Source organism: Poromitra crassiceps (genome assembly GCF_964638095.1).
Source record: "Poromitra crassiceps genome assembly, chromosome: 3".
NCBI classification, from domain to species: Eukaryota; Metazoa; Chordata; class Actinopteri; order Beryciformes; family Melamphaidae; genus Poromitra; species Poromitra crassiceps.
In genome coordinates, this window is record NC_139625.1 from 70,872,044 (window position 1) to 70,898,832 (window position 26,789).

The 26,789-nt window shown below is 44.3% G+C and overlaps 1 protein-coding gene across 1 annotated transcript in view; it reads right to left on the bottom strand.

Annotated features, from left to right (window-relative positions):
* brf1a (BRF1 general transcription factor IIIB subunit a) overlaps window positions 1-26,789 on the bottom strand; it is a gene marked incomplete at its 5' end in the record, with an annotated part of 159,462 nt that overhangs the window by 30,643 nt on the left and 102,030 nt on the right. Inside the window, 4 exons of the mRNA XM_083633132.1 lie at window positions 19,996-20,246; window positions 21,567-21,622; window positions 21,847-21,928; window positions 24,280-24,341. Of these exons, the coding sequence (XP_083489258.1) occupies window positions 19,996-20,246; window positions 21,567-21,622; window positions 21,847-21,928; window positions 24,280-24,341 (451 nt within the window). The remainder of the gene's footprint in view (window positions 1-19,995; window positions 20,247-21,566; window positions 21,623-21,846; window positions 21,929-24,279; window positions 24,342-26,789) is intronic.

Below are 26,789 nucleotides of genomic sequence, written 5' to 3' on the forward strand. Positions count from 1 at the left end.
GTTCACTATTATGTTCCCTTTCAAAATAAATTTGTATTCAGTTTGAAAGGTGCGATATAACCCTTTCATGGTCAGTTCCATGGTTAACGTTTTTTGTCATGTAAACTTCTGATTCTTCTGATCCCTTTCTTTGTTTGGAAACTCTCCACTCTTTCTGGTAAGCAACATCAGAGATGGTTACTAGGGAATTTGAAAAATTGCGGGGGAGGGAGGGGGGGGGGGGGGGGGACTGGGTCGTGTGTGGAAGGACATAGGCCAACTACTCATACTACATGCAACATGTTACCTAAACCCTATGTGGCACATGGAGTACATGTGAAGCAATCACATATATCATGCAAATGTTACAGTAAATTGTGACCATGACAAATTAGGCTCGGTATCCTGCTCCTGTACTTGCTCTGAAGTAAAACAGCAGCATTTCAGTAGCAGGTTTTACGTACGTAGGTGGAGAGAGGAATAGGAATAGTAACAGCAAGAGAGCTTCCGCCTCGCTCCTCAGCTCATTTCTTTTTCCAGCAATTCTCCATCAAACACAATCATCCTAGTTCCACAGTAACAGTCAGGTGGTCCTGTGACTCCGACCCTTATCATCCTAGTTCCACAGTAACAGTCAGGTGGTCCTGTGACTCTGACCCTTATCATCCTAGTTCCACAGGAACAGTCAGTTGGTCCTGTGACTCTGACCCTTATCATCCTAGTTCCACAGGAACAGTCAGGTGGTCCTGTGACTCTGACCCTTATCATCCTAGTTCCACAGGAACAGTCAGGTGGTCCTGTGACTCTGACCCTTATCATCCTAGTTCCACAGGAACAGTCAGGTGGTCCTGTGACTCTGACCCTTATCATCCTAGTTCCACAGGAACAGTCAGGTGGTCCTGTGACTCTGACCCTTATCATCCTAGTTCCACAGGAACAGTCAGGTGGTCCTGTGACTCTGACCCTTATCATCCTAGTTCCACAGGAACAGTCAGGTGGTCCTGTGACTCCGACCCTTATCATCCTAGTTCCACAGGAACAGTCAGGTGGTCCTGTGACTCCGACCCTTGACCTTGTTCCTATATCGGTTGCAAGGAATGTGGTGAGCGAGGAATTTAAGCTTTCTCTACTGTTGCACTCATTGAGAGTCTGGATAAGAGCTTCAGTCAAATGACTAAAATGAAGCATACCGCCCTTTCTTTCTTTTCTTTTCCCACCCAAAACTGGTGTACAAACTTTGAAACCAGCCGTTGTCGATGTAAAATGAAGACAGATTCAGCAGCTGCATGGCTTATTTGTCGCCTCAAATGTTTTTGGAAAGACATTTCGGTGAACTATTTCTGTATTATGAGAGAACGTTTCCAAACGAGCCGCCATGTTTTTCCAGTTTGAAATCCGGAGTCAGACAGCCAAACGAGTGGCAGTGTTCCTCCAATCAGCTGCAGCCAAGGAAGTGTTTGGTGTGTGGTCATGGAGGAGAACTCAAAGTGGTGAACAGAACGACTGACTGGCAATGTCATCCATGCTGCACCTGCTGTCACTGGACTAAAAATACACCAACAAACAAGAACGGACCATAAAATGCAAGGTGCATCACCAATAGCAGTTTTTGAACAGAGTTCAAGTGTTTTAGGGTATAGTTCCCCCCCTAAAGTAGTGGTCACAGCTCCCTCTCCCTTCTCATCAGCGTTTCTGTTCTCTCACAGCTCTCTTCACTCTCTGACTGTATCTCTCTATCTCTTCCTGCCTCCTTAACATCTATAAGAGGTCACATCTTTCTAACTCTGTGTCTCTCTCTCTGCCTTCCCCCTCTTAGACCTCTATACAAAGCTGTCTCTCTCTCTGCCTTCCCCCTCTTAGACCTCTTACTGTACCTCTGTGTCAATATGTTTGCAGTGTCATTCAAGTGATGCATAAGTTGAATGTATTCTAGTTGTGTTGATCGGTAATACAGTGGTTAAACTAAATCAAATGTTGTGTTACCATTTTTTTTGCTGGTTCTGTGATGTTTTTGTGATGAAAACATCAGTGAATCCAAGTTCCAATCAGAATTTCTCTTCTATTCTATAATCAAAAACCATGCTTCATCAGTTTCATCTTGATACTTTGGAGAGACGGGACACTGCACACCTTGGCAGCCACAAACAGCAGTGAGAGGTAGCTGTTTGAAATTGGATGATTTGAATACCCTGAAATTATGTAACAAGAGATCAGACAACTACTTGAAACTGGACAGTCTGTGATTGCTTTATAACCAAGGACACCAAAACAGATGAGCAAGGCAAAATATCTAACATAAATAATGGGTCTCTCTTTCTCTATCCCTTCCACCACATTAGGTCTCTCTCTCTCTCTGCTGTTTCCCCTACAAAGTACACTGTGTCTGTTTACTTGCTGTATCAGTAGGCTCTTTCACACACAGATCGCGCAAAAATTGCCGTTTAGGAGTCCCGTACAGCCAGCCGCCTCGCCACAGAAATTGCTTTCACACAGAGCCAAGCAGCACGGCCACATTACCGTGCTGCTGTGTACTTTCAGGTGAAATCCCCTGCTCCCGGATTGAAAGGCGAGTGGAGGGATTTCCTGCTCCTCCTAGCCCAAATGAATATTTTCATAGGTTAGTGTAGCCTAGGCTACTGTATGATGAACGAATTCATTCAACAAGACTTCCCTCCTAGTCCGCTGAGCAGGGAGGATAGTGCACTCGCATGGTGGGCGGGCAGATCGATATGGTGTCCTACTAAAATTGGAACGATACACGACCGCCCGCATATCAAACAGCTGCAGTCTGCATAACGTTCGTCGGGGGAATAGTATAGGCTATAAATGCACATGACTACCGTAAATTCCGGACTATAAGCCGCGGCTTTTTTCCCGTTTTTTGGCCCCTGCGGCTTATATAACGGTGCGTCTTATCTATGGATTTTTTCAGAAAAAAAAAAAAAAAAAAAAAAAAATCTCTCTTTTTTAGCACTCTTTCTAACTATAAATCCACTTCTGTTTTAATTTCCTCTCTTGCCCTCTTTTCACCACACCGCGGACACTGTGTGCACTGTAAAAATAAACAACGGTGGTGTTGTGTTATGTTGTTTTGTTGAAATGTTACGGTAATACGGTAAATGGGAGCTTCCTCAAACAGCCATCTCTTTCCCGACAATCCCCTCTGTGCGTGACCACTTACATATGGTAATTACGGTAAGCAAACGGCCACAAGCCCATCAACTCCCTCCCCCGACTACCAGGAGAAAATCACAAACTTCGGCGAATTCACACAAAGGAAGATCAAGGAATATTCCATCGAACCGGAGCAGATCATAAATATGGATGAAGTGCCTTTGACGTTCGACCTGCCACTCACTCGGACTGTTAACAAGAAGCGCCCTGGAGGATTCTTTCACCAAAAAAAAGCTTTGCTCGTTCTCGACAGCATGAGAACGAGCAGTAGATGATCATGAGGTGGTTTTTCAGACGTGTCGATATAGCAGTTTATCGCAAAAGTGTAATGGAAACACATTTTTCGCATTTGCACGTCATGTGACCCATATTATCCCTTGGAAAAGGAGCGGAAAATAAGTTTGGTAAGTAAGGTTCGATAGCCGTGTCAAAACCTCCGCAGCAAGTGGAAAACTTTGAAGCAACGCTACCTAGCAGAAAGACGAGTGTTGTGCAAAAGCGTAGCCGGGCAAATTAGATAATGTTTAATGGCAGAAATCGGTCCATGGTGACAGCAGGCTGCCTGTGTGCGCGCATTTGGCACAGCGGCGAGATGAGAGGATGAAAAGCACACACTGGTGCGGTGGTGCTGTCTGAAGTGAATACAGTGACTGTGAGTAGGCTAATACATTGCACACGTTTCAGGTGCAATTATAGAACCAAATCAGCCTTTTCCCCCCTCCATCTCTAAATCGGACCAGTTGTAGGCTATTAGGCTACCTTTTTTCCTCTGCCTGTCGCGCTGACTGCATTCACGCAGCCAGCAACATTTTGCGACTCATTTTCTTTTGAATTGATAATCAGGCTCGTTTATATGCATTGTAACTTCATGTTGGGATTTCCATTGACCATTGGTTGGATTTGAGCATGCAGGGGACGGGATATGGGGCAGATCCCCGTGCGTAATCACTGTGGCAGCTGCTGCAACGGGGAATCACTCAAACGCAACTTCAATGGAAACGCCTACAAGTCGCAATTGTACATTGTCGAAGTTGTAGAAATATCGCAATTCTTTTGCGAAAAACTGTAATGGAAACACAGCTATAGATGAAGAGGAGTTCGTTGGTTTTGAGTGACAATGAAGGAGAGAGGAGAGTGGTTGACGAAGCCACCCTGAACCTGTTCGTTTCCGACACTGAAGATGAGGACTTTGGTGGTTTCAGTACGCAGGAAGAAGAGGAAGACGAGCATTAGTGACTTGACTTCTCTGGTTACAGGTTTGCTGCACATATAGCCTATTGTTGTGTGATTTTGTCTGGGGATTAGTGACCTGACTTTTGTTTTGTTTTGTTGAAATGTTAATAAATGGGAGCTTCCCCAAACAGCCATCGCTTTCCCGACATTCCTCTCTGTGCACGAACCCTTTCATATGGTAATTAAACATCAAAACACCCGCGGCTTATAGTCCGGTGCGGCTTATAGAAGAAAAAAATAGTCAATTTTGGTCCCGCGGCTTATACACCGGTGCGTCTTATAGTCCGGAATTTACGGTACTTAACGTTAGTAGTTTTTGTAAGGGAATGCACAGAGCTGATTTCGAGAGGGAATAACCTCAGACCAACTCGCCACAGACAGCTATAGCCCTCTGAAGCTTATTATTATATCCGTTAATTGTAGCCTACCTACTAATGTCAACATCGTTTGAGCATAAAGCCTAACCGCACGGAGCATTCCTCCTGGCGTCCCTGCAGTCATGATTGTATAGGCTACTTTTTTTACTTTCACTCCTGCACTTTCTTGATACATGAGGTGATTTCCCCTGTAATTTTTTTTATGAATGAGCTGACCATTCGCACCTTTTCCGGCTTGCTGCGACGACGCTTTCAAATGGAGGCGGGTTGCCAGGTAACCCGGCGCTGTTACTACCTCCCGTCGCGGGACAAAAGGCGTAAAACAATTGTCCACCAAAGCGTGTTCACGACTTTCACATCGGAGGCGCTAATCCTATTTTCCGTGCATTTTTCGGCTTTCAAGGCCGGTGTGAAAGAGCCTAGAGTGTTGTGTACACGGTAGGGTTGGCACCATGGACGATGGCATCGACCATCGTCCATGGGCCTACCCCCATCGACCTCTGACCCTTCTACATCGGACCATCGTGATTATCTGTTCGAATTAAAATTTGGCAGATTTAATAATAAAAAAGGCTAACTCCACTCAACCGTGACACATGGGGCACGCACGGGCGGCATTAAACAAGCGGCAAAGCATACCTTATCCCCAGTTCAGAGAAGCGGTAAAGCAGAGAGGAAGAGAAGATAACTCGGTTGTGTTGTGAAAATGTTAAGAAAGAAGAATCTTCACGTTCTTTCCTGTTTTCAACCCAATGTGAGTAATGTTACAAGTCTTCAACTGTGAATTCAACTCGCCTGTTTCCAGGAACTCTCTCCATTACATAGGCTGCCTGCTGCTGTGTTTCTATCTCTCCTTAACGTAACCTAATGTTAGGTTCAAAACTGAGCCCACACAAATCTAACGTTAGCTGCGAATAATTCTGCCCCTTTTCTTTCTTCCACTGACTGAGTCGGAGACTGAGCTATGTAGGCCTACAGTATGTAGGCTACACACTGTACAGTAAGGCGGTGCTCTCCTAACTTGTTTTGATGGAGTTGATTTTTCTTTTTTTACATTTTGACTTTATTCTCAACATTTCGTTTTTATTCTTGTTACAGTATTTCATTCAACTTTATTCACGAAATATCTACTTTATTCTCAACATTTTGTCTTTATTCTCGTTACAATATTTCAACTTTATTCACGAAATTTCGACTTTAATCTCAACATTTCGACTTTATTCTTGAAATAAATAAATAAAACTTGCTCCTCTGATTTATTTTTTCTTCTGCCTGGTGCTTAAATTTTTACTTTTTTCACGAAACTTCGACTTTTTTCTTTAAATGGAAACTATTTTTTCCCCCTCCTGTCATTGGAAACAAAAACAAAAAATCCTCCTGTAATTTTTATTTTTCATCATGCATGGCCCTAATACTCCGTCGTAAAATAGTGAAGTTGATCCTGCAGTGTACAGTATGTATGAGTTTCTTTCCAAAGCCTTTGCATCAAGGCAAAGGGTGGCTGCTTTAAAGAATCAACACTTTTTTGGTCCCTGCCTGTCCCTGCCATTTGTGATTTCATCATTTTGTTGCCTTTTCTGTTATTCTAAAATGTGGAAGATAGTAAAAATAGTTTATGTTATTCTAAAATGTGGAAGATAGTAAACATAGAAAAGAATGTGGTGTGTAATAGTGAAAAAGCAATCACTCCTCCTACAAAGTGCAATGTCTTGTTTATTTGTGGGATTAGTGTTTTGTGTACAAACTCACCAAGGCTAATTCCTTGTCCCTGTAAACGTGCACCGAGATTAAAATGATCACGACTTTCCTGAGATGCCACACTAGGAAAAGGTACACAGCAATGCTTTCTCTCTCTCTATTCCTGCCTATGTCACTCTTTTCACGCCTAATACCTGACCTCCGTTTGGCCATTAGCCTGCCTCTTCCCTCCTGTGTCTCTGAGGTGGTACTATGAAAGATCTCCTCCCTCCTGTATCTACTGTATATCTGAGGTGGTACTATGAAAGATATCCTCCCTCCTGTATCTACTGTATATCTGAGGTGGTACTAGGAAAGATCTCCTCCCTCCTGTATCTACTGTATATCTGAGGTGGTACTAGGAAAGATCTCCTCCCTCCTGTATCTACTGTGTCTCTGAGGTGGTACTAGGAAAGATATCCTCCCTCCTGTATATCTGAGGTGGTACTAGGAAAGATCTCCTCCCTCCTGTATATCTGAGGTGGTACTAGGAAAGATCTCCTCCCTCCTGTATCTACTGTATATCTGAGGTGGTACTAGGAAAGATAGGGCTGATCTTCTCTGGCTCTTTTCTTCCCGTCTCTCTCAGTAAAAATCAGTCAATCCCTCCTCTCTGTCAAACACAATCGCTCTTTCACTCCACATACTTCCAGCTCAAATCCCTTCTCCTCTCTGCGAGGTCACACCAAGACAAAAGCTATGTACATCCACTTTATCTCCCTTTCCTGCTCTCATCCTTCAACTGCCGTCACTCCTCTAATCCTTCACAACTCTCTCTGCTCTTGCTTTCTCTTTGTAGGCTTGTGGCTTGCCTTGCCTTCTATAAAAGAGGCAGAGTAGGACAGGCACTGTTGCTCTCTCTACCCCTCTCTATCTGTTCCCACCTGTAACATCCAATGTCTGAGGATTCTCGCTTCCAACAACGTTTAACTCACATACCCTGTTTTGACTTGGTATTAACATGCATCTTGGGTGATCAACAGCTCTAAGTATGTCAGTTTACACATGGCATTACAGCGGGGGGACACCAGAAGCGCCCCCGTCGTGGACGCGTCACATCGTGGAGGCAGCTCCATTTCGGCATCCTGTTTTTTTAATATTTTATTTTCAATCTTTTATAGAACATCCTTCGCATCGCGTCTGTCTCACGTCCTGCAGCGAGAGTTATCGTGTCTGGTCTATTTTTGACGTGAGCGGTCGCGTGCAGCCAGGCATGAAGTCAGTACAAGTTGTGACCGGCGCAGAGCCATCAAAACACAATGCTTCTGGTGTGAATGGCCAGGCTCCTGCTCGACGCTTCTGTGTTGCGCTGTGATGGGAGACGTATCTGGTGTGTCCCAGGCGTTAAGCCCGATTTATACTTCGTCTCTCGACACTTTTGAAATCGTCGCCGACAGAAATGAGGTCTTTGTCGTCACTTTTAAGTGTCACCGAGAAGTGTCTCCTACCAAGTGAAATTTCTAATGTCGCTGACTACGTCACATAAGTGTCGGGCAAGTGTGATTGGCTATCACTGGGCTAGATAGAAGGCACACGCGCTTGACTTGTTGTTTTGGTTGTCGCTGTATTGAAATCGATTGAAATGAATATGAAAACGTGTCCCCGCTATTTTTATCGACCTGTCCTGGATGTATGACTTTGTGAAAATCACAAAGAACACCGTGACCAACTTCCCAGAGAGAGGAGGTGAGTTGTGTGTCATTATGCTGCAGTCGAACGTTACATCAGGTTGCAGGGATAGCACTGTTTATGTCCAACGTGGTTAACCATAAATGCAACACCATGGGCGACAGTTTATTTTTTGTCTGTGACCATGTGTTGAGTGACACTTTCTAATAAGTATAAATTAGGCTTTAGAATGCCTCTCCACATGCGTCTCAGTGACCACTTGTGATCACATCTCATTCCTCCGCTCTATATGCAAATAAACACATAGGCCACATAATTTCCGTTTGCAAAGACCAAATGCAATGTTTTTAACCTCTTATATCGATGAGGACGTGTCTGCTGTGATACAAAGGCGGTCCTTCAATGTGTCCTGAGGATGCATCAGGACGCATTATTACACTACAAAATATATTTGGTCAAATGTGTTCCTAATCACTTTGGAAAGTGGTTTGAGTGATCGATCACAATGCGTCTTGGGTGGTAATTTACACTTGTATTTAGTGCTGTCCACTTGTGATCCGATCACCCCAGACACATTTTAAAACCAAGTGTGAACAGCCTCACAGAGAGGTCACGCTACAAAACTAAATGATGCTGCCACTCTTTCTTTCTCTTTCCCATCTATTAATCTCTCGCGCCCTCCCTCCTGTCTCTCTCACTTTCTCTCCCTTCTCTGGGTGTCTCTCTCTCTCATCCTCTCTCTGTTAGGCTATCAGTCTCTGCTGGGCTTAGCGGCTCGTTCCTAATCAGCTTACTGCCAATGAGACTAAGCCTGAGCTGAAAAGGCGATTGAGGGAGGCCGTTTAGCCAGTGGCTGACAAACTGGCAATAGCTGGGGGGATGGTGTCAATAAAACTTAGCGGAAAGGGGAGAAAAAGTGAAACTAATGTATCATCTGGGGTTTTAAGAGAGTGGAGACCGACTTGAGAGTGGAGATACGGCGGGACAAAAGAGGAAGCGTGTCGGTGTGTTCTGGCAGAGGCTGGCACAAGGCGAGACAATCCCTCCTCCAGGCTTCAGGGAGACTATTCAACTGCTACGCTACGGAGAGGCCATGGAATAGCACAATAACATCAACTCCTTTAGCATCAACTAGCCGTGGATAGAAACTGGGATGTTTTCCAAATGGCCCAGTTTTAGAGTTCCCCTCAAAATTCCTGCCCTCGCTGTACCGTTACAGTGGAATGCGGAGAACTAAGGTTCGGCCGTTGAAAACTGTTTGGAAAAGGCTGCAAAGAGAAAGCTGCTGTCACTGCTGCAAGCCAAGCCTGATGTCCAGACCATGTCCAACACCTCAACAAGCGCTGCGTACAGCGGGGATGTCCAGACCATGTCCAACGCCTCAACATGGCTGTTGGTGTCAGACGGGCTGCTTTGAGTATTTCTGAATCTGCTGATCTCCTGGGATTTTCACTCACAACAGTCTCTAGAGGTTCTACAGAATGGTGCAAAAAACAAAAGCATCCAGTGAGCGGCGGCTTTGCGGAGGGAAACACCTTGTTGTTGAGAGAGGTCAGAGGAGAATGGCCAGACTGGTTGGAGCTGACAGAAAGGCGACAGTAACTCAGATAACCTCTTGACATACTGTGGTGAGCAGAAAAGCATCTCAGAATGCAACATGGCAAACCTTGAGGCGGATGTCACTTTGGTAGCCGGTTGACACTGAGCCGAAAGCTGATACCTACCCAGTATTAGTATGGTGTTCCTCGTAAAGTGCTCGCTGAGTGTATATGATACTTGCTTCATTTAACTTGAAACGGATAGGAATGGAAAATGTGTGCCTTCTGGCAGGTAGTGTCCTGTCTGGGCTAGCACCAAATAGCCTCACTAGCCAGAAGGTGAATGAGAGGGAACGGGGATTTAACATGGAGATGGCAGCAAAATGGCAAAATCCTTTGGTTCCATCCCTGCTTGAAACAAAAGAACAGCCTGGAGGGATCATTTGCAGGATGAGACGGCACCTTCTTGTTCATTTGCTATTCGGGTCTCATCCAGACTAAACATCACACATGGCTGCTCCACAGGTGACAGTGGCTTTGCATCGTCTCTCTAGAATTTCAAACTTCAGATTCTCCTCTATATGTACTGAGTCGATTCTGTGACCTCGAGGCCGGCCGATGAAAGCCATTCAGAACACATTGGTGAAGTTTCAAAACAGCGACATTAACATATCTCTTAAACCCAATGTACACGGTACCCCAAATGCGGTACGGCTCCGTGCGGATCTGGTAAAAGTGACTGAACAGACTCTCGCCCATGTTAATAGATGGGCAATACACGCGGTACTGAAAAAATATGCACCTGTTCGCATCGTTTCTGAAAGGTTTCATGTACTGGAGATACAAACTTTTAATCTGTCGCTGGCAATATCTGCATCATCACGTGGCACAGCTGAGTTGGCTGGTGGTGAGTCCCAGAGAGAGAGTGTGAGGGGGTGGTTTGGACCTGGCAGCAGCCATGGCCCAGTCTGTCTGTCTATATATCTGTTTGTCTGCTAGCCTCAACCAGCATCGAACGGCTCATTGGTCACAGTTTGGGGGGCGAGGGTAAGGAGGGGGGATCAGAGGCAACAGGGAGGGGCTGCAAACCACAGACAAATTATACACCCTCCCCTAACACAGCTGGTCATATAACAAGGAAAAACATCCTCTTCGATCGAGCGTGCCGGGCAGGAAAATATGACACAAACGCCCCCTCCACTCCTCCCCCTCTTCCCTTTCTGTGGTCGGATATTTCATCTACCTCTGAAAATAGCCAACTGTAGCTACTGAATTGGAAGACGGGCTTGGGCTTTCCTTTTACATTCCATTTTGTATTGATTTATTTTTACAATGCACAGGTGACCTTTTCGTCTTCCTCGTGACACCTGCTGCCCCCGACAGACCCGCCAAACAAAGTGGAAGTGTTCCCTCTCCCTCTCGCTCTCTGTGCCTCCACTTCACAGAAGCGGTGGCGTTTTGGCTAGAAAACTGCTGAGCTCTGCCGGTCTTCTTTCCCAGCGTTGGCTAACTCTGCGGGATGGATTTACATTTCTGGAAAACCAACACAGACCAAAAAACCATTCCCACCTCCCCACCCCTCTGAGAAAAAAATGCAGTCAGGAATTCTCTCTCTCTCTCTTTCGCCAAAGAAAGCTCTGGAATCAGACAAGTTCTTTAAAAAGAAAAGCTTTGAATGGGAGAAGAGAACAGATGAAGTAGTAGAAGAGAGGCAAAGGAGGCAGAGCTTAGAGACAAAAAACACTAGAGGGCAATTATCTGGGCTATTTCTGGAAGAGTGCTTTTCCATCCTCCAGTAGGGATGGAGGGAACAGGGAGGGTCTGTTTGGCAGCTGGATGGAGGAGGGGTGGAGGGAGGGAGAGAGAGAGGGAGGGAGTGAACGAGTGCATGGGACCTATGAACCCAAAGGCTGCACAGTAGTACATAAAGTACAGCAAGGCCTGTGGCTGTGTTCACTCGTCCCTGGAGAACTGAGTTAGCTGAGAGGAGATAGACACAGATAGACACAGAGAGAGACAGAGAGAGCGAGCATGAGAAGAAAAATAGGTGGGTGGGAGGAGAGAGCAAGAGAGCAAATGAAAGGGCAAAAAGAGAGAGAGATGTAAAGGCAGAGAAAAATCCAGAGGAAAGGAAGAGACCAAGTAGTATTGAAACTTCTCCATTCAAATGATACCTGAATGTGATCCTTTTTCTACACATCTACAAAAAAATTACTATTTGTATGGTTTTGCTGGCAGCCAATCACCACAAGCGTTCTTCGATTTAATGTGACATGTGATTGGCCCACTACCACAGCAGCTACAACCCATACAGTCTGTGGTGGTGAAGTCGAGCGCGGTGTATGTGACAGAGTTGGCATTTCAGCGTGCCGAGATGCCACCAAAAGGTTCAAAAGTATGGCTATACATGTACAGTACAGTACAGTACAGCTCTGGTTTGCTTTTAGCCAGCACTTAACCTTCATTGTAAAAGATTTTATATTTGATTTCAGTTGGTAATGTGATCCAGAGTCGACAGCCCTTCATGGAGAAAGCTGATTGTTGTTTAGTGTTCAATCAACCTAAATTCTCTCATGTCACTCCCCTCTTCCGTGACCTTCACTGGCTTCCCATCTTGGCTCGCATCAAATTCAAGACACTGGTACTGGCCTACAGGGCAGTCCACATGTCAGCCCCTTCGTATCTGCAATCTATGGTCAAGTTACAAACTTCACATCGCTCCCTCCGCTCCTCCACCCGTCCAGATCGCCTCCCCCCTCCACCGCTACGTGGGCTCAAAAGTCGCTCGTCCCGATCGCGACTCTTCTCGTTTCTGGCGCCACAATGGTGGAATGAGCTCCCCCCTTCGGTCAGAACGGCCAAATCACTGCCAATCTTTCGACGGAGACTAAAAACTCACCTTTTCAGGCTACACCTGGGCCCTTCTTGAACTAACATCTTTTAATTAAAAAAAATTAAAAAATTAAAAAATTAAAATCCTTCTCAAACCTACTAATGCTACGTTACTTATTCCTTCTCAAACTATTTCCTACATGGTGCTAGTCTATCAAAATATCTTAGCTGTCATTGATTGTGTTGCATAGTTGTTTTCTGTACTGTTGACAAATCGTGATATTGTAAGTCGCTTTGGACAAAAGCGTCTGCTAAATGACGTAATGTAATGTAATGTAATGATTGTCCAAATTTTGACTTAAGATGTGGTATTGTACAGTTGGCATTCTTGGTATCTAGGATATTTTATCTATGTTTTATACTTTTGTCTATGTCTAATACTTGGCTTTATTGTAAATGAGGTCTCTACCTCACCGTATTTCTGAGTTACCTCACTGTATTTCTGAGTTACCTCACTGTATTTCTGAGTTTAAATAAAGTTGGTTGAATGAATGAAGTATTTGGAGTTATTCTGAAATGTGGAAAATAATAAAAATAGAGAAAAATGCACGTGTCCAAACTTTTGATTGGTGGAGTGGAAACAGGGGGAGAGAGCTGCAGACTGGGCTGCAGAGCCTGAAGCGAACCTGACCCTGAATCGACAAGGCCAAACCCTTCAGCGAAGAACCAGGGCAGAGAGAATGAGGGAGGAGAGGAGAGGAGAGAAGAGGAGATGAGAGGAGAGGAGAGGAGAGGAGAGGAGAGGAGAGGAGAGGAGAGGAGAGGAGAGGAGGAGGGAGGGTTCGCAGCAGCACAATGCGTCAGTGTAGCCCCTCGGCGAGGCCTCGAAACAAGGCACAATGGCTTCACTGTCAGCCGGCCTTCTCCTGCACTCTCACAGGTCTCCCTGACACCATGTCTCTGCCCTCGCTCAATAACCAGCACAACAACCTTTTCAGGGCCAGAGCAACGGTCCGCTCCTGCGCCACCGCGCCGCTCAAAGAGTCCATTCTGCGCTCAACGGTCACTGTTGGGATGGCTTTTTTTCTCAGTTTTCTCCCCCAGAACATTTTCTTCATTCCAACGCCACAACTGACTTGGTATGAGAGAATGAGACATTGAGAGAATTGTTGCCTGCGAGGCCGTAGGGCAGGTTGTTGTTGTTCCTAATGACTTGTGGGTAGTGCAAAAACCGCAGGGGTCGAAAAACTTTGCAGCGCATTCAACGCTACAAAGTGCAGAGTTCAGCGCTTTTCCCAACAAATGGATGGATGTTTTTAAAGCCCGCGCTGTTCTGTTCCATTCAGGAAAAGAAAGAGAAAGGAAGGCGCGGGATGAATGATTCAAGATAAGTGATGCACATCAATGATTCACATGGCGAGACGTGAATGCATTTTAAAATTTTAAACCGGTCGGACGCTTCAAGAAAGAGCGTCCATTCTTAAAACAACAGCAACACAAGAAAGGGCTTTCCAGTGAAGCCGCTCTTCAAAAACATCAAAGGCAACACATGAAACTGGAGAATGGCCTTTATTCATGGAGCAGAGAACAAAATCATTCTGGAGTGATGAAGTTCTTTATTGAATGTCTGGAAATATCAAGGATCCTGTCTATGAAGTGTTTTCAGTCTAGTCTAGTCTTACGGTCTTTTCTCCGAACCACTATAAAAAGAGCACGGAGAGAATATGGCAATATGCTAGAGTCCAAACTGGACTGTAATAACCCCGGCATCTATGGAGAGGACTCCATGCTGCCACTGACTTCAAGGGGGAGAAACAGCAATCCCCCCACACATCACCCTCCCTGCCGGACGAACTCAACGCGTTCTACGCTAGGTTTGACCCCTCTGCCAGAGCACCCCCCCTCCGCCCCCCACCACCCCCCCACCTACCCCTCTCCCCCCCACCTCCACCACCTCTCCTCCCCACCTCCCCCCCTCCTCTCCTCCCCCCTTCAGCCACCTCTCCCCCCCATCACCCCTCCTCCTCTCCTCCCCCCCACCACCCCCCCTCCACCTCCCCCCCTCCTCCCCCCCCTGCCACCTCTCCCCCCCATCACCCCTCCTCCTCTCCGTCTCCCCACCACCCCTCCTCCTCTCCTCCCCCCCACCACCCCCACTGCCCTCCTCCCCCCGACCACCTCCCCACCACCCCTCCTCCTCTCCTCCTCCCCCCCACCCCTCAGCACCCCCACCCCCTCCCATTCCCACCTAATACGTCGAATTTAAAATGTTTAAGCACGTCTAAAGTATGCACATGACATGTGCACCTATGTGCAGTGAATATGCCACTGTCTCTGACTTGTCTTATCACTCTACTGCCTTATTGCTTGTTGTGTCTCTTGTTGTTTTTGCACTCATATGCCCTGTTATATTTGTACTATGTTTGCTAATTTGCCTTGCGCAAATTAATGATTGGATGTGCCAGAATTTTCTCCAACTTAATAAAGACAAAACAGAGATAATTGTCTTCGGCAAAAAAGAAGATAGGCTCAAAGTTACTGCTCACCTCGAATCCCTATCTTTGAAGCCAAAGGACCAGGTAAAAAATCTTGGCATTATTATTGACTCTGATCTAAATTTCAACTCCCACATCAAGCTTATAAGAAAATCTGCCTTCTATCATCTAAAAAATATAGCAAGGATTAGAGGCTACATGTCCAAACAAGATCTTGAAAAACTAATTCATGCTTTCATTTCTAGCAGGCTAGACTACTGCAACAGTCTTTTCAATGGTCTTCCCAAAAAAGCTATTAAACAACTACAGCTCATTCAGAATGCGGCTGCTAGAGTTCTAACAAGAACCAAGAAAGCTGAACACATTACACCAGTTCTCAAATCCCTGCATTGGCTGCCAGTAAATCTTAGAATAGACTTTAAAATTCTGCTAATAGTTTACAAATCTCTCAACGGGTCAGGCCCACACTACATCTCTGAAATGCTTCTACACTATGAACCATCCAGATCCCTGAGATCTTCAGGCACTGGTCTACTAATTGTCCCGAGGACCAAATCAAAACATGGTGAAGCCGCGTTCTCCCACTATGCCTCTCATAACTGGAACAAACTCCCTGAACACATTAGATCTGCCCCTACTCTGCCTATTTTTAAATCCAAGCTAAAGACCTTTATGTTTACTCTTGCTTTTAACTGCTACTAAACTACTGCCTCTCTCGGCCTGTAATTTAAAAGAAAAGATTCCTGTACATTTCCAACAAATGGACTGTACATGTAATAATAATACTGAAGAGTGCCTTGTAACTTATTTAAAACAGAAATAATGTTTCATGTTTGTTAATTTGAGTATATATTTTAACTAAAACTGTCGGCTGTGTTTTTTATGTGTGTTTTTTTTTATATGTGCATTGCTTTGCTGCTTGTTTTTTCGATTATTTTTTTGTAAAGCACCTTGAATTGCCTTGTGTATGAAAGGTGCTATATAAATAAAATTTGACTTGACTTGACTTATGTTGTAAACGGAGTCCACAGCACAAGAATTTCACACGTGATACTTCTACCACGGAGTGACAATTAAAATCTTGAATCTTGAATCTTGAATCAGACCGAAAGCGAATAATCCGTGCGAATAAATCGCATGACAATTAAAAAAAAATTAACCCATTTATCTTTATGGGACTAGTCACACCAAATCAGAAAAAAACAAATCCACAACTTTTGATTTGGTGTGAATAGTCCCATAGAGATAAATGGGTTCGGTTTGTTTAATTGCCATTGATTTATTCACACGGATTATTCACTTTTGGTCTGAAAAGACCTTTAGTCTTATAGGCCTTTATCGCAGCCAAGTCTCTCTCTCTCACACACTCACTCACACACACACACGCGCACGCACACGCACACACGGCTTGGGCAATATATTTTTTACTAAGTATGATTACCGTATTTCAGTTTTTTATCCAACCACATGTAGATTATACTGTAGATTTACAAGTTTAAAACCTTGCACAATTGTGATGTATAGGCAATATCATGAAATATATTAGGTTGTTTACATACTTTATATACATTGTTTGCTACACCATAAATGTACTACAGTACGTATATGACATACTATACTATATCATAAACTACACCCAAACAAGACTCATGTCGAGGGTCTTTGTGGACTGTTTGCATGTGCTCCCTCGTAAACACGGGGAGAACACGCAAACTCCACACAGAATGGACCGGGGTAGTGTCCTCTAGTAAGAGAGTGGCGTCAGCGGAGGACCAAAATGCAAGAATCATTAGCCAATGAACAGCCAGGAATGGGTCTCGCGCTACTTTTGCATGCTAAAATAAAGCAGATAATGTACAATTTGATTCATTTCAAGGGATGAAAAACCCTTTCAAAGTACAACACTGTCTATTTTGATGCAACTCGACAGTGCTGCTTCTTTTACTCAAGAGTTCCACTTTCTACTTCCTGGAAAAAAACTGGTCCATTGGAGTGAATGGAGATGTCAGAACTCTTCTATTATATGGCTCTGGACCGGGGGGAACATGCAAACTCCACACAGAATGGACCGGGGGGAACATGCAAACTCCACACAGAATGGACCGGGGGGAACATGCAAACTCCACACAGAATGGACCGGGGGGAACATGCAAACTCCACACAGAATGGACCGGGGGGAACATGCAAACTCCACACAGATAGTCCAGGCATTTTACGCAAATATGTGGGTCAACCTCACACTAATTGCAACAAAACCAAACTCAACTGATTTTGTATCCTCAATATGTCCTCAATGAAGGAAAAAAAGTGTTAAGGAAATGTATGAAGGGAAAGTTTTGAAAATGACCTAAATATGATGGTAGCCTATGGAAGCCTATGGAAGCCTTTTTTTTTTTTTTTTTAATGTGCCATAAATCTCATCACTTATATCCTGTATGTGTTTTTTGCTTCAAGGAGAAAATAAAAAAAATGTTAAAAAAAATGAAAAAAAATGTTAAAAAATAAATAAATAAACGTTTTTGGTAGCATCATATGGGTCATTTTCAAAAATTTCCCTTCATACATTTCCTTAACACTTTTTTTCCTTCATTGAGGACATATTGAGGATACAAAATCACTTGAGTTTGGTTTTGTTGCAATTAGTGTGAGGTCAAGTGACATTTTTACTGGACTAAGAATGGACCGGGGGGAAGATGCAAACTCCACACAGAATGGACCGGGGGGAACATGCAAACTCCACACAGAATGGACGGGGCGGACAGTCGACCCCACAGCCCACTTGTTGTAGTGAGGTCAACCGTACTGACACACTGAGCCTGGGGTGGTGTTGTGACCTCTGACCTCCCTGCTGAGGAGGGCAAGTGCAAAGACAATTTCAATAAAGTATCACATTACCATCCTTTAAAAAGCACCATAATTGGTTACAATTTTGCCTCATCAATCATTTTGTCAGAGTAGGCGTTATTTTCTTCAAACACTGGATATTTCCTTCCAGAACAAAACTCCTAATTTGGTCCAATTAGTGTGTTCTCAGGCTCAGCTCCCTGTAATCACCTTCCTTCCACTTGGCGGTTAACCAGTTGGTGCAAAAGCAGCAGGGAAGGGAAATAATGAAATGTGCTGATTAAAAACAGCTCACAAGTGATATAAAATGATTGGATCTATGATCATTATCACAATGTATTTGACAGCATCATAGTTGGAGACATTTACCCGTTACATTGAATCGCTGTTTCCCTGTTTGTCTGCCTTGATATTTTAGCTCTTCTCCACATGAAAGCGGGCATGCACACGTACGTACGCGCACACACACACACACACACACACACACACACACACACAGGTCTTGGAGTTTGTAATGCATTTGCTCTCTGTTGTGATTTTATCTGTGTTTATATCCTTTGCTGCTCTGTAAAGTGTGACAAACTCGTTTTGTTAAGAGTGCTTTATAAATACTTTTCATTTGACTTGAAGAGAAACCGGCGCTGAAAAGCCTCAACTGCAATAAAGAGCAAACAGCAAACTCCTCGGTGGGTCTGAGAGCAAATGCACTGAATTATCGCAAAGCTCGAGACAGGGTTTATGAAGGCCTAGCAAACTGCAACCAGATGACTGCAGCTAAACTAACCACATAGCGAGGGGGGGCGGGGGGGTTACATCCCCTTAATAACTAAACAGCTGCCTCTATATGACTCCTATAAACCTCCAAGATGGCACCTAAAGCCAACATTAGCTGAAAGAGGTTTAAAAACAGAGCTGTAGGAAACCAATTTCCCCCAATGCCAAACAAAGTGAAACACCCCTGGCTTTTCTCTGTGCTGCAGAAAACCCATGAGAGGGTGAGAGGCTGGGCGTGGAGTCGTGGATGGGCCCTGTGAATGCGTGTGAGACATGGCAGAAAAGGTGCATCTCAAAAGAGGTAAAAATCCAGGTATGGTCTTAGATGTTGGATATGGTAATATGTTGAGTACGGCATGTTGGCTTTTCCTGGTTTTAAAGACCGCATTAGAGGAAGTGATGTGTAGGCTAGTGACATTTTAAAGTAGAAATTGGAAAAGTTTTGGAAGTCATGGAAACATGCAAAATGTGTTACTTTACTTGTTTTATTAAAGTTCAGCATGGTCACTGACTGTGAAATGAGAAATACTGTAAGTTGAAAGTTCACTATCACTGTAATACTTGGGAAGTTGAATTTCAAGTTCAGCATTAATAAATGTGACCTTTTTTTGTCTTAGATTTGCCTGTGTGTGTTATTGCAATTTAAAACTACATAATGTTATACACTTTATTCTGCTATATTCGGTTTAGCACACAGCAGACTGGAGTAGATCCTTAAATCCTTCTTTGTAGAGAATCGATTCTAGATTCTTGAATCAAGAATCATTGGAATCGAGAATCGTTGGAATCGAGAATCAATTCTGGAATCGGATTGTGACCCCAGGAATCGGAATTGGATCATGGCTTAGCCGGATCAGAGCACCCCTAGTAAATGCACATCTGAACAGACGTCTATGTACCTGCTCTAGAATCCCCAATCCTGTGTGTAGAGCCGCAGCACCGTCCTTTGGTATGTCAGCCCACTGAGATATATGGGGGGTTTTACCCCACCCGCGCGCCAGCCGTAGTAACATTTTGTGGGCGTTCCCACACAGACCGACTGTATCTACCCTATCGAAAAATCCTACCTATGTAAAGGGGAGACTTGTGGGTATCCATTGAACCAATTTTCATCCAGATATCTTGAGGTGAAGTGTCATGGGACCACTTTGAAAATATTTTTTCCCTCGCAAAAATGTAGCTTAACTTTGGAGTTTTATTTAGCCCCCTTCCCAACAAGCTAGCATAACATGGTTGTACCAATGGATTCCTTGGGGCATCTAGTGTCATATGATAGCAGAAACCTCACTCTGGTTTTAAACTAAGTCAACTACAGCCTCTGAAAGACAGTAACAGGAGAAATTACAACTTGGCAGGTATGCCTTTAGCCATCTGTGCACATACCTTTTTCCCAGGGTGCTGAGCGGTGTGCCCAGGCTGATGGGGGTGCGGGGGTTGGGGATGCGCTTGGTGATGGAGGCTCCGATGTGGGGCTCGGCCTGGCGCGCAGGGCTGGCCCCGGGCTTCACGTTCAGGTCCTTCAGGACGTCGTAGTTGATCTTGCTGGAGATCTTCTTCTGCTCCAGCATCTTCTCGATGGCCTCGTCGGCCGTGCTCGCCCGGATCGGTGCCCGCTTCTTAGCGGGACCTTTGCGCTGCGGGGAGTTCAGGTGTGAGTGATCGCCCATTTATCATGACCAGCAAAATCAATTTAGGAAATACTAATCGATTGTATTTGCTGAATTTGTGCTTTTACTTTAAGGCTACTTGGGTGCCAGACAGGCAGGTTTACTGTATAGAAGTGCAGTGAATGTCAGAAAGTTTAGACCAGGGGTGGCCAAAGTTTTTTGGTTGTGGGCCACATAGTCGCGGGCCAAACAATATTAAGCATGGCATTTAAAAAAAAACCTGTGCCATCAAAATAAATAAATAAGATGTCACGTAGCAGTTTATTGATGTGCTCACCTATTACAATGGGTATTTCTGTATCTTTTCAAATTTTCTTTTCAATGTCTGTGCCAACAGTTAAGATGGAGATAATTTCACCAAAATTCAGTATAAAAAATGCTCCAAAAACGGTGCAAAATAGACCAGGCCAGGGTATAACCCATTTTTCCATTTAAACTAAAATTAGATTGGTCAAATACGTTTCTTAGATGGTCTTAGAAGATGGGTGGGATTTTCCTTTTAAAACAATGTGTGCCAGAGAGTTTAGACAACCACAGAAACTGAATTCTTTGAAAGTAGATTTGTAGCAGTACCCATTTCTGTGATTAACGACTTGCTGATAATGATTTCACAAATGCAAGTTTGTAGACCTCGCCCCAAAAACAGGGCTGGAGCTCAACTGAGTTTCAGTTACGCATAAAGGAAACTTCAATGTCACTCATTTCTTTATGAAGTGGATTTAAGGTCATTTTAAAAAGGTGTCCAGTTTTCAAATGATGAGGCAAATCCACTTCCTCAGTTGAAAGGGAAATAAACCCACAGGGTCCGAACCAGCTCAGGATGGAAGCGAGCAGCTCATTTCTAATGACTAAACTCCAAAAGGATGCTGGGATTGTTTCACATGAACGGGCGTCTAAGAACGCTTCCCCCTTTTACATTTCATTTATATTATATTTCATTTATATTTATATTTCATTTATTTTTGTTGGATCAGTGCTGTCAGGAGCCTGCATGTCTCATTAGTTAGCTGTTCCACTGCTCTTCATCCACCTAGTTCAGATCACTGAACAGATGTTAAGCCTAACAAAGGGCCTGCAATTGTGCCAAGTAACCAGTAATGGGGAAATGAGAGGGAACCAGCTCCAAAGCTTACTGCTTGTCTGTCTGTCTTTGTGACTATCTATCTATCTATCTATCTCCATCCATCTCTCTGTGCGATTAACTGTTTGTTTTGTTTGTCTGTCTGACCATCTCTCCCTCTCTCTATGGTCCCTCTCAGACTGTCTGTCTGATGTGTTTCCTGTTACCTTCTTTTCTTTGTAGATCCCGAGCTCCTTCTCCTTCGCTATCCTTGCTTCCTTTTCTGAAGGTGGGAACAGGAAAACAGTCAGACAAGGAACCAAAAAAACAACTCTGTGACAGCAGTATATCAATACAGCAGAGTGGGAGATATCCTCCAGCTGCAAGCTGAACACTGGCACAGTTTCTCTACCAGTCACATTGGCAGTAGTTTGAGGTCATACTCTAGGTAATCCAGTTAAGTACCCTACCTCAGAATACAGTCCGGCACAGAAAGCATAAAGTTACCTTTCTCCTCTTTCAAGTAGTCAGAGTTTTGTGCCATCCAAAGTGCGGTCTTGACTTTCACTTCATTGTCACTCAGAAGATACTGCAGAGGTGGGAAGGGAGGAAGAACATGCAATTATCCTACCAAACAGTATAAAAAACACACTAATCTTTTACTCTTTTTTTCCTGAATGTCCCCACATTTTCTCCACAATTGTACTTGGCCAGGTTTCCCCCTGCTGCCCCAGTCGCTGCTCCACCCTCTGCTGATCTGGGGAGAGCAGTAGACTAGCACCATGCTTCCTCCGACACATGCGCAGTTGCCAGCCACTTCTTTTCACCTGAAAGCGGGGAGCTCCACACTCATCTTTTACTGATGGACAGTTTCTTCCCGCAGGCCACGAGACTCCTTAACATACACAAATAGTGTAGTAGCTGTACTGTACCGTACTGTAGCTGCAACCATTATGTATGTCTAATGTTTAATTGCATGTTTAATTAGGTATATGCTATTTGCACCTGTGCAAACAGAATGTCGAATTTAAAATGTTTAAGTACGTCTAAAGTATGCACATGACATGTGCACCTATGCGCAGTGAAAATGCCACTTTTATTTTTATTTTTTATGTTTAAGTACGTCTAAAGTATGCACATGACATGTGCACCTACTGTATGTGCAGTGAATATGCCACTGTCTCTGACTTGTCTTATCACTCTACTGCCTTATTGCTTGTTGTGTCTCTTGTTGTTTTTGCACTCATATGCCCTGTTATATTTATGTTGTAAACGGAGTCCACAGCAGAAGAATTTCACACATGATACTTGTACTACGGAGTGACAATAAAAATCTTGAATCTTGAATCCTTGAGTCAAAGTGGACGTTTGAGCCAATTTGCCGAAATTCTGTCAAGGCGTTCCTGAGATATTGCGTTAACGAACATTGGATGGACATACGGACGTACAGTACGTACGTACAGACAGACAACCCGAAACCATTATGCCTCCGGCTCGGCTATCGCCGGCGGAGGAATAAAAAGACAAAATACATTCTATATACACACGGGACATGAAAACCTCATGAATTAGCATCTTTACTTCCTGACTTTTATGTTTTCTGGTTGAATTTGAGGGCGGACATAACACAGTGAGGAATCATTCAAAAGTTTAAACCAGTGATGGGCAACTCTCTTAGTAGGGGGGATAGAGTAAAACACAGAAAGTATATCACATACCTGCCAACACCCCCAGTTTTATTTTTAACCCTTTCTGCTGCCGTGTTCCCGATTGGTAATTTCTCCTGTTATTCCCCCAATTTTATAGTGATACAAATTAAATGGCTGTAGTAGACTTATTCTTAGAGCCAGATCGAAGTTTCTAATATCATATGAAACTAGAAGACCTAAGGCATCCATTGGTACCAACCATGTAATAACGCTCCAAAGTTAGGCAACATTTTGGTGAGGGGAAAACTGGCATGGCCATTTTCAAAGGGGGCCCACTCACCTCAAGATATCTGAATGAGAATGGGTTTTATGGGTACCCACGAGTCTCTCCTTGACAGATAAGGTTGCATTTTTTGATAGGGTAGCGGCGCCCAACCCTGACTAAATGCTTTGAATATGAAAAATAGAAATGTTTGTATAATAGTTTGATTACCAGTATGTATTTCGTTCTTCTAATCAAATTAGTAGCTTTAATTGGGTAATTGAGTGGTGGGGTTACAGTAACCTACTGGTGGAAGTGCACGGTCACAATCTTTTTTTTTTGGCCCTCTCTAACCTTGTGAGGCAGCTGGATTCACGTGAGATAATGAGATCACGATCACATGACAAATCCATCTTGCCCATCTTTGCTCCAATCTATTGGTTTGAATCTGAACCACCAGAGGTTCACACCAATCAACGCCCAGAGGCAGCTATGGGTGGGCTTTAGGTGTTTGAAAGTGCCTGCCCTTTGAAACGGTTTCCCAAGTGACTCGATACTGAAGGATACTGTGTTTTCCACAAGGTAAATGTAATGGGAGGTCACTTTAACTGTGTGCATATTACCCTCATTGCCCTAAGTCTGATTGCCCTAAGGCTGAGGCTATAGTTCAGTGATGATGTCATCCGTCATCAGTGATGATGTCATCAGTCTGAAGCTATATAAGTGATGGGAGTATATAGTAAGTAGGTAGAATCAGGGAGGAACCAGACAGAGACGATGGCTTCCACCCCTGGGCTGTGCGGGTGACCTGACAGAGCTGTTTTCTTTAAATTAGGCCCTAGCAAGTGAGCCCGCACAGCGTTCAAGCTGCAGGGCGGGCGAGGCCGTGCAGTGGGCGAGCCTAGGAATTGAGCGTGCGAGATGCCTACATGTAGTATTAGAAATTGCAGCATGCTACTGTATATGGAAGAGTAGTGTCATGTAACACTGATACGGTGCGGCTCATTAAGCACCAGGTACAGTACATACCAACTCTATCTCACTGTCCTCTATCCCACTCAGGTCCAGCTCCCCACTGTCAGCAGCTCCATCTGTCATAGAAACACAAATGGGAATGGACACAGTCAGAAATTGCTGTAATGTGCATTTTCATGGCAACAGTCGTGTCCCGAGGGGGAAAATGGAGGAAACAGCAGCCGGGCCCAAAATACCTCCAACTTCCTGCTGCTTTTCTCTCGTGTGGAAGTACAGGAAGTACGCTGGAACATTCATCAGTAAATAAAACGCACTGTGACTTCTGATAAGGCGTTAATAGGCTTAACCCGCGTTTAAGCCGATCTACCTTAACACACTTTCTTTTCAATTACGATACGCTTTCCAGATTGCGGCACACTTTATTTTCCGGCAGGGCGATGCTGAAATGGCAATTTGCATTTTCCACGCTTCCACTCACGTCTCTTTGTGATGGTGCTGATTGCAAGAGTGAAACAGCAGCCATTTGAATGTGTTGATAAAAGAGGCATTTGAAATCACTTTAGGAAGAGAAGGGAAAATAGCTGCTTTCATAGAAAACGTGATTAGCTTTGATAAAGGAAACAAAAGGGTTCGTGGGGGCTTGGTGGCTTCCACAGTAAAAAAAAAAAAAAAAGGTGGGAAAAAAACCATCAATAGAAATTCAACAGCTTTCACTCCAAAGATTGCTCTCCTTGATTAGCCTTTTGGAATAAAGCGCGACTTGTCTCTGGCGACGAGAGAGAGAGAGAGAGAGAGAGAGAGAGAGAGAAATGGAAAGGAACGTCATAAAGAGGCGATGTGCGGCAGGTTTGCACGAGTCGCTTAACTTCTGTCAGCATTCTGCCTTGGACACGTTCAGAGGGGCCCTCCTTCCCCGAGTTCACAAACTCCCAACAGGAGCGCCACTTCCCCGCTTCGTTAAGGAGAGTCAGGTGCATGGGAAGCCGTCGCTGCAGAAGAACACGCCCTGCCTCATCCAAGCAAAGGGCGTGTTTGCCGCATGGCAGGGAAAATAAATAAATAAAAGCTAATCTAGTCAGCCATTTGAGTTCTCCTGGGAGATTGCGGTTTCCTTTAAATAGAAAGCTCTCCAGAGGGAACAGACAGGTCAGCCGCTATCTGCCGGGCCCAGCCCTCTAAGAACTTCCCCTCCGTGAAGTGTGAAGAGGAGATAAGAGAGAGACAAGCCCAGGGAGAGATCAGCGGCTCCAGGAGGCAGGGAAGCAGATAACACCGGTCCACCGCTGGAGAGAGGAGGGGCAGGGTTATTATTCAGCCACTCCTTTGATATATCTACACTCTCTCATTTGATAAAACCATCAAATTGTTCCTGGGTGATGTGCAGCAGAACCGGCAAATCCAGACCAGTGCTTCAGAATGCCATGCCTGTTGAGTGCGCTAAGAGTTTGGCAAAGTAGAAATATGACACTGGTGAAGTAGTTATTTATTGTGAACAAAGTAGTTTGTTGTTTTCGTGAGAAGTACAGAAGAACACTGCCTTGACTTCAAAGAGAAAGAAGTAAGGTGCTGATTGGAGAATGGGGGATTCACACATCAAAAAAGAGAAAGAAAAACAAAGAGGAATAAGACACAATAATGCAGTTTCACCTCAAGGAGGGAAATGGGTTGCTGCAACTTTTAACATTATTTTGTTATGAATTAACAACGAATAATAAGGGATTTTTCATTTTTCAAGAGCTGAGTGGCAAAAGGTGAAACACCTATTGAACAGAAGACATGATGGAGAAAATAAAAATGAATATGAATGAATGCTTTCATCACTTCCAGAATTGACTACTGCAATAGCATTCTCCACGGTTCATCTTCCAAAGTCCTCAACAAATTACAGTACATCCAGAATTCTGCTGCACGCCTCCTCACCCACACACGCTCCCGTGACCACATCACCACAGTCCTTCAGAACCTCCACTGGCTCCCTGTCCCACAACAAATCCATTTCAAAGTCCTTCTCCTCACCCATAAAGCCCTCCACAACCAGGCCCCCTCCTACCTCACTGACCTGCTCCACCATCACACTCCTTCCCGCAGCCTCCGTTCCTCTGATGCTAACGTCCTATCCCCACCACTCAGGACCAAGCGCCGGACTTGGGGTGACAGAGCCTTCTCCATAGCTGCCCCCTCCCTCTGGAACTCACTCCCAAAACACATCCGTGACTGCACCAATCTGCCCCAGTTCAAATCCCTAGTCAAAACCCACCTACTGTATATAAAACTGCATTTAATGTTTGATTTCTTATGTCGTGATGTTATGCTATGTAATTCTTGTTTTTAATGTGTTGTTCTGTTTTACCCATGTAATGTATAGCATCTTTGAGTTTTTAGAAAAGCGCTCAATAAATTAAATGTATTATTATTATTAGATACATGGTCAGTTGTCCCTTCTCTGCCAATCAGCAGATTCCAAGAACGTTCTCTCTCAAGCTTTAACAGAGGTTTAGGAGAGTCCACTATGTTGGACAGCAGCAAAATGAGAAAATACAAAGTTATCACCTCCTCCGTCCAGA